Source organism: Leucoraja erinacea, chromosome 19 (genome assembly GCF_028641065.1).
Source record: "Leucoraja erinacea ecotype New England chromosome 19, Leri_hhj_1, whole genome shotgun sequence".
Taxonomy (NCBI): Eukaryota; Metazoa; Chordata; class Chondrichthyes; order Rajiformes; family Rajidae; genus Leucoraja; species Leucoraja erinaceus.
Genome location: NC_073395.1, coordinates 2,693,350 through 2,701,963, shown reverse-complemented (window position 1 = coordinate 2,701,963; position 8,614 = coordinate 2,693,350). Strand labels below are relative to the sequence as shown.

The 8,614-nt window shown below is 50.7% G+C and overlaps 1 protein-coding gene across 1 annotated transcript; it reads right to left on the bottom strand.

The window, feature by feature from the left end:
• Positions 1 to 4,267: 4,267 nt before the first annotated feature.
• LOC129706529 (uncharacterized) lies at positions 4,268 to 6,052 on the bottom strand. Its single transcript, XM_055650893.1, has one exon. It carries the CDS (start codon positions 6,050 to 6,052, stop codon positions 4,268 to 4,270), a length of 1,785 nt encoding a protein of 594 aa, XP_055506868.1.
• Positions 6,053 to 8,614: the final 2,562 nt, after the last annotated feature.

Sequence of the window (8,614 nt, the reverse complement as noted above, 5' to 3'; positions counted from 1 at the left end):
AGATGCAGGAAGATTGTTCCCGTTGTTGGGGAAGTCCAGGACAAGGGGTCACAGCTTAAGGATAAGGGGGAAATCCTTTAGAACCGAGACGAGAAAAACATTTTTCACACAGAGTGGTGAAACCTTTAGAACATCTTTACCCAGAAGGTGATGAATATCTGGAACTCTCTGCCACAGAGGGTAGTTGAGGCCACAGTTCATTGGCTATATTTAAGAGGGAGTTAGATGTGGCCCTTGTGGCTAAGGGGATCAGGGGGTATGGAGAGAAGGCAGGTACAGGATACTGAGTTGGATGATCAGCCATGATCATATTGAATGGCGGTGCAGGCTCGAAGGGCCGAACGGCCTCTACTCCTGCACCTAATTTCTATGTTTCTATGTCTATGTTTCCTCTTTAACCAGAACAATATCAGCACCACACCCCAACAATGATCAAAAACAAACGGTCGGGATTATGTTTTTTGCCTCACCTCTGCTTCCAGCCACGTCACCTTCACTTTGGGGAAGAATTGATAACAAGATGAAAGGTAGTGGTAATAGGTCCACCCAGGTAGACAGGGTTGTTTGTACTGCTGGCTTGGGGTGTCTCCGTGAGATTCAACCTTAATGGCGTGATTAGGATAAGAGTCATCCAGTCTTTGTTTCACCGTGGTGAAGTGCGGGTATGTCTTCTCGTAGTGTGTCGCCATCTCGGGGTGAGTTGGCGGCAACTCCTCGGGGATGAGTGGACGTTTACTCTTGGGGTGAGACCCGACCTCGGCGTAAGACACGGCTTTAACTTTGGAATATGCTACGGGCTCCAGTTTGGGGTTCAATGGGGCATCCACAATTGGGTAATGTGAAGCCACCATCTCAGGATAAGACGGAGGTTCCATTCTGGGGTAGAAGGGAGGGTCTAAAGAAGAGTTGGGTGGAGTGTCCATTGTAGGGTGGGGGATGGCTTCCACTTTGGCGTACAGAGGAGCCTCCATCCTAGGGTAAGGCAGTGAGTCTACCCTTGAGTTAGCCGGCCGTTCCAATCTAGAATAAGGCTTACGTTCTATATTAACATGAAGCGGTGTGGATATTCTTTTAGGAAAGGGGATTGGTGCCACTTCTGAATAAAGCTGGGATGTTCCCTCGGAGTTGATCAAAGATGTCCTCTCGTGATTTGGCAAAGGGGGAATTTCAGAGTTCAACATATAAATCACTGAACTATCCGATTCTTGAGGATATGTTGGAGTCAGTACATCGGGCTTAGAGTAAGGATCCACATCCGAGTTAGATGCAGCCTCCGTCTCCAGATAAGGACGCGATTCCATTTCGAAACTCAACGAAGCTGGTGCGTTATATGAAGCTGAGGATTCAGCTTCTGGAAAAGATGGAGAGCCCGCTTCGGAATAAGACGAAGACTCTGCCTCGGGATAAGGAGGACGGTCCGCTTCGGAATGAGACGAAAGAATCGTTTCGGGATAAGACGGAGGGATCTCGTCCATAAACGACGGAGAATTGGTCTCAGGATCCGATGGAAGATTCTCCTCGGGATAAGATCGAGGATTGACCTCAAAACGAGAGGTCGCCGACTCCTCCTGAGAAAACCGTGACGTGCCGAAAAAAGAGCGAGGGATGGCTTCCGGCTTGGACAACAGGGCCGTCTCAGTCGAAGGCACTTGCGCAAGGCTTGGCGGCACTGCTTCATAGACAGATTGTGCTGACCCTTCCGGATCAGGCGGGGATAGCCCGTTCAGGCGAGTTGAAGCCGCGCCCTCTGGAGAAAGTGGCGGAGTCACTTCAGGGTAAGCTGCTGAGATCTGCTCATAAAATGGGGGCAACACTTCATGAGAACTCAGAGCCACTCCGGCAGGCAGGTTGGAAGTCATCAATTGCAGAGATGGTAACGGTGGTAGATCGATGGAAGGCACGGGTGATTCAAGGGGGGATGGTCGTGGTGCCATCTCAGGTGGAGATACCATGTTGACCAATGGAAGAGGTGCCGCTTTAGGTGATGGGGTAAGTGACCCAGCAGGTGAAGTTGGAAGTGGCTGAGGGGCAGGTGCCACGTCTGGTGATGATGGAGGTGTCGCCTCAAGGGCTTGCGGAGATGGCACTTCAGGTGTTGAAGGTGCCTTGTTGGGTGAAGTTGGAGTTGGCACCTCGGGTGGTATTGGAGGTGACCCTTCAACTGATGATGGAGGTACCTGTTCAGATACTTGTGGATGCGCCACATTGACTGAAGCTGGTGATGGAGCTGGTACCTCAGGGGATGGTGGAGGCAACACTTCAGGTGAAGTTGGAGGAGGGACTTCAGGTGAAGTTGGAGGAGGGACTTCAGGTGAAGTTGGAGGAGGGACTTCAGGTGAAGTTGGAGGAGGGACTTCAGGTGAAGTTGGAGGAGGGACTTCAGGTGAAGTTGGAGGAGGGACTTCAGGTGAAGTTGGAGGAGGGACTTCAGGTGAAGTTGGAGGAGGGACTTCAGGTGAAGTTCGAGGTGTCTCTTCAGGTACTTGTGGTTGCACCGCAATGAGTGAAGATGGAGATGCCATTGGCGGTGGAGAAGCTATCTCAGCTGAAGATGGAGGTGGTACTTCAGGTGAAGGTGAAGGAGCTTGTTCAGGGGAGGATGGCGGTGGAACTTCAGGTGAAGGTGGAGGTGGTACTTCAGGGTGGGATGGAGGAGGTTGGTCAGGTGAAGATGGAGTTGTCACTTCAGGTACATGTGGATGTACCACAATTAGTGAAGGTGAAGATGCCATTGCGGGTAAAGGTGGTACATCAGCTGAAGATGAAGGAGGTACTTGAGGTGGAGATGGAGGAGGCACTTGAGGTGGAGATGGAGGTGGAGGTGAAACTTGAGGTGGACCTGGAGGTGGTACGACCGGCGAAGATGGAGGCAGAACATCAGGTGAAGATGAAGGAGGTACTTGAGGAGGAGATGGAGGAGGTACTTGTGGTGGAGGTTGAGGAGATACTTGAGGTTGAGTTGGAGGAGGTACATCAGATGAAGATGGAGGTGAGGCTTCAGGTGAAGGTGGAGGAGATACTTCAGGTGAAGATGGAGGAGATACTTCAGGTGAAGGTGGAGGAGATACTTCAGGTGAAGGTGGAGGAGATACTTCAGGTGAAGGTGGAGGAGATACTTCAGGTGAAGGTGGAGGAGATACTTCAGAAGGAAGAGGAGTAAGTTTTGGATCAGAGCTCCCAAATGAGGGGGGTTGTTCTACATCAGAAGCAGGCGGAGATACCATTTCAGGTGAGGCTGGACCATTGGCCGGTGCATCTGACACTGGTTGAGGATGAACTAATACAGGTGTTGTTTGAGGACCAGGCAGAGGTGCAACTTGTTGGGATGCCACCTCAGGTACTGACAGAGGTGCTGCTTCAGTCAATGGTGGATTGGATGCAGGTGGAGGTGCCACTTCAGCGAGTGGTTGCGCAGGTATATTGGGTGGAGATGGAGATGGAATCTCTGGTGGAGTTGCAGGTGGCACAGCCGGTGAAGGTGGAGGTGGAACGCCAGGTGAGGGTGAAGGTAACACGGTAGCAGGTGAAGATGCTGGTGGGAGTGAAGGTGGAGAGGGGGACTCTGCTCCACTTGCGGAGGGCAACATTGCCACCTGAGGTGGAGCTGGCAAATTGGGCGGGGATGGGGCTGGTACTTCAGATGAAGAAGGTGGCACTCCAAGTGAAGGTGGTGCTGGCGTTTCAGATGGAGGAGATGGAGATGGCTTTTCAGGTGAAGATGAAGGAGGCACATTGGGTGAAGATTGGGGTGAGCTCTCAGAAGGCAGTAATTCAGAAGATGGAGGTGGAACCTCTGGTGAAGGTGGAGGAGGGACCCCAGGTGAACGTGGAGGAGGGGCCCCAGGTGGAGGTGGGACTTCAGATGCAGGTGGAGGAGGTACAATAGGGGAAGATGGAGGGGGTACTACAGGTGTAGGTGGGGGTGGAACTTCAGGTGAAAGTGGAGGTGGCTTCACAGGTGTAGGTGAAGGAGGCTCCACAGGTGTAGGTGAAGGAGGCTCCACAGGTGTAGGTGAAGGAGGCTCCACAGGTGTAGGTGAAGGTGGGACTTCAGGTGTAGGTGGAGGTGGAACTTCAGGTGAAAGTGGAGGTGGCTCCACAGGTGTAGGAAGCTCCACAGGTGTAGGTGAAGGTGGGACTTCAGGTGTAGGTGGAGGAGATTCCACGGGTGAAGTTGGAGGAGGCTCCACAGGTGTAGGTGAAGGTGGGACTTCAGGTGAAGGTGGAGGTGGGACTTCAGGTGAAAGTGGAGGTGGCTCCACAGGTGTCAGGTGGTGCAGGAGGCTGGGACTTCAGGTGTAAGTGCAGGAGGCTCCACAGGTGTAGGTGAAGGAGGCTCCACAGGTGTAGGTGAAGGTTGGACTTCAGGTGAAGGTGGAGGAGATTCCACGGGTGAAGTTGGAGGAGGCTCCACAGGTGTAGGTGAAGGAGGCTCCACAGGTGTAGGTGTAGGTGTAGGTGGGACTTCAGGTGTAGGTGAAGGTGGGACTTCAGGTGAAGGTGGAGGCGACTCCACAGGTGTAGGTGAAGGTTGGACTTCAGGTGAAGGTTGGACTTCAGGTGAAGGTTGGACTTCAGGTGAAGGCGGAGTAGATTCCACAGGTGAAGTTGGAGGAGGCTCCACAGGTGAAGGTGGAGGTGGGGCTTCAGGTGAAGGAGGTGGGATGTCAGGTGAAGATGGAGGGGGTACTTCAGCTGAAAATTGAGGAGGTATAGATGAAGATGGTGGAGGCACAGGTGAAGGTGGAGGTGCAACTTCAGGTGAAGGTGGAGGTGGAGGTGGATTGTTAGGTGCAGATGCAGGTGGTGATCCATTGGCTGCATTTGGATGTGGTTCCTCAGGAGATGGTTGGTGTGGTCCATTGGGTGATGTTTGCGGTGTTAGTTCAGGGGGGGTTGAAGGTAGAATGGATAGAGATATAGCTTGCACTTCAACTGTAGGTGAAGGAGGTACTTCAGGTGAAGTTGGAGGTGGGACCTCAGGTGTAGATGGAGGTGGGACCTCAGGTGTAGATGGAGGTGGGACCTCAGGTGGAGATGGAGGTGGGACTTCAGGTGGAGATGGAGGTGGGACCTCAGGTGTAGATGGAGGTGGGACCTCAGGTGTAGATGGAGGTGGGACTTCAGGTGTAGATGGAGGTGGGACCTCAGGTGAGGTTGGAGGTGGGACCTCAGATGGAGGTGGGACCTCAGGTGTAGATGGAGGTGGGACCTCAGGTGTAGATGGAGGTGGGACCTCAGGTGTAGATGGAGGTGGGACCTCAGGTGGAGGTGGGACCTCAGGTGTAGATGGAGGTGGGACCTCAGGTGTAGATGGAGGTGGGACCTCAGGTGTAGATGGAGGTGGGACCTCAGGTGGAGATGGAGGTGGGACCTCAGGTGTAGATGGAGGTGGGACCTCAGGTGTAGATGGAGGTGGGACCTCAGGTGTAGATGGAGGTGGGACTTCAGGCGAGGATGGATTGGGCACTTTGGGAGCTGGTGCCACCTTGGGGAAGGCATGAGGTGACTCTTTGGATGCCAGTGACCCCACCTCTGCTGCCATCGGCTGCCCCAGTTTAGGGTTGTGTGTTGGCTCCATGTCGGGAGCAATGCGAGATATTCCCATTGAGGAAGACATTGTCTTCAGCTCAGGCAAGTCCTCTTCAGCATTAATCTGAGGTACCACTTCGGGGAAAGAGGAAAGCATCACGTCAGAAGGAGGAGGTGGTAACTCCCCCTGCTCTCCTTGTTCCAACTCATGATTTCTCTCGGGACCCGTTTCCTGATCAGGGAGTAATTCCATCATGTAATGCGGTCCTTCGGGATACGAACCAGATTCTTTCGCCTTTTCATTCTTGGTGAAACTTTGAGCTGATTTCTCCGGATAGTGTTGGGTGTAGCTTTGTTTGACGTCTGCGTAATCGTGGTAGAGTACCACCTCGGGGTAGGGGTTTCCCGACTCATGGTGTGGGTGCTGGACTTGTTCGTTGTTAAAGTAAGGATTGCCGAGTTTCTCATCGACTGGATGCGCTCGCTGTAATATCTGCCGTTTCTTCAACATGCCTGACATGTTGCGAATGTCGAACGCTGCAAGTACATTTTAAAAAAAAGCTGAATTAATCACAGGCTAGAAATTACAAGAAATATTCAAGGGTGCAGAGTGCTGGTGTAACTCAGCGGGTCAGATTCAGATTCAATTTTCAGATTCAATTTTAATTGTCATTGTCAGTGTACAGTACAGAGACAACGAAATGCATTTGTGGTCAGGCAGCATCTGTGGAGATCATGGATAGGTGACGTTTCACAGAGTGCTGGAGTAACTCAGCGGGTCAGGCAGCATCTGTGGAGAACATGGATAGGTGACGTTTCACAGAGTGCTGGAGTAACTCAGCGGGTGCAGCAGCATATATGGAGCTAAGGAAATAGGCAACGTTTCGGGCCGAAACCCGGAAGGGTTTCGGACCAAAACGTTGCCTATTTCCAGAAGGATTTCGGCCCAAAAAGTTGCCTATTTCCTTAGCTCCATAGATGCTGCTGCACCATAACTCAGCGGGTCAGGCAGCATCTGTGGAGAACATGGATAGGTGATGTTTCACAGAGTGCTGGAGTAACTCAGCGGGTCAGGCAGCATCTGTGGAGTACATGGATAGGTGACGTTTCACAGAGTGCTGGAGTAACTCAGCGGGTCAGGCAGCATCTATGGAGAACATGGATAGGTGACATTTCATGATGTGAACCGTCACCTGTCCATGTTCTCCACAGATGCTGCCTGACCCGCTGAGTTACTCCAGCACTCTGTGTTGTTATATGCAATATCTAGCATCTGCAGTTCCTTGTTACTTGACACAAGTTGAGTGCCACAATCTAAATGCTAGCAGTGTGGGAAATTTCATTCAACTTTGTCATTGATCAATACTTTAGAGATACAGTGCGGAAACAAGCCCTTCGGCCCACCGAGTCTGCACTGATTAGCGATCCCCGCACCTTAACACTATCCTACTTACATTAGGGACAATTTAAAAATTTTACCGAAGCCAAATAACCTACAAAACTGAACGTGGAGTGCACTCCGTACAGACAGCACCCGTGGTCAGGATCAAACACGGGTCTCTGGCGCTGTGAGTTAATGATATTTTGGAGCTTTTAACATTGAAACATTGAAGGAAGTTTCCCATAACTTCTAGAAAGTTCTGTACCATTCAGATGACAAATGTATTCTTGCTATTGAGGGAGTGCAGCGTAGGTTCACAAGGTTAATTCCCGGGATGGCGGGACTGTCGTATGCTGAGAGAATGGAGCAGCTGGAGTGTACACTCTGGAGTTTACAAGGATGAGAGGGAATCTCATTGAAACATGTAAGATTGTTAAGGGTTTGGACACGCTAGAGGCAGGAAACATGTTCCCGATGTTGGGGGAGTCCAGAACCAGGGGCCACACAGTTTAAGAATAAGGGGTAAGCCATTTAGAACGGAGACGAGGAAACACTTTTTCCTCACAGAGAGTGGCGAGTCTGTGGAATTCTCATCCTCAGAGGGCGGTGGAGGCGGGTTCTCTGGATGCTTTCAAGAGAGAGTTAGATAGGGCTCTTAAAGATAGCGGAGTCAGGGGATATGGGGAGAAGGCAGGAACGGGGTACTGATTGGGGATGATCAGCCATGATCACATTGAATGGCGGTGCTGGCTCGAAGGGCTGAATGGCCTCTACTCCTGCACCTATTGTCTATTGTCTATTGTATATACTTGAAATGAAAACAGTCATCAAAGCTTACTTCGTGAATGTTATTCGATTAAATGGATTAAAGGGTCATATCTCGCCAGAAATTATGAAAGATTATAAAACTTAATATTTTAGTTTCAATGCAAAGAGCATCTCAGTTGTAATTGTGAAGTTAGTGACACTGGACAAATACAAAAAAACAGATGAGAAACTTTCAGAGAATAAATGAAATTAGCTAAAAAAATAGAATCAGGATGGTTAATTTACAGAAAGGTGATTTTCCTAAATACTTATGTGAAAATAGTTGAGTACATGTCTTCCAAGAGGCTATGTAAATGAACAGGGGCAGAGTTGACCTGGGAAAATAACAGTGAAAGATTCTACTCAGGCATAACTTAGCACATGAAACATAGAAGAGTACAGCACAAGAACTGGCCCTTCGGCCCACAATGTGTGTGTCGAACCTGATGTCAAAACCAACTCTCCTCTGCCCATACGGGATCCATATCCCACTATTCCCTGCATATCAACGTGCCCATCCAAAAGTCTCTTAAATGCCACGTAATGTACCTGCCTTCACCACTAGCCCTGGCAGCGTGTTCCAGGCACTCACCGCCCCTTGTGAAAGAAGCTTGCCCCCGCACAAATCTCTTTAATGGCCCTGCCCCACTGTACGAGTTCATCCAAGAGCTCTCCCAAGTTTAAAAAAAAATCGAACCCGTGGTAAGCACGTAGAATGTACGTAGCGGGTACGTCGGAGCTCGGGGACGTCTCTTAACGGCTCGTAACGCCAACGGCAGGTACTCGGGAAACGCGGTAAGCTCGGGAAGTCTCGTGAAGACTTTTCAACGTGTCGAAAAATGTCCACGAGAGCCCCGAGTACCTACGAGCAGCTTTTAACGTTATTCTCCGAGT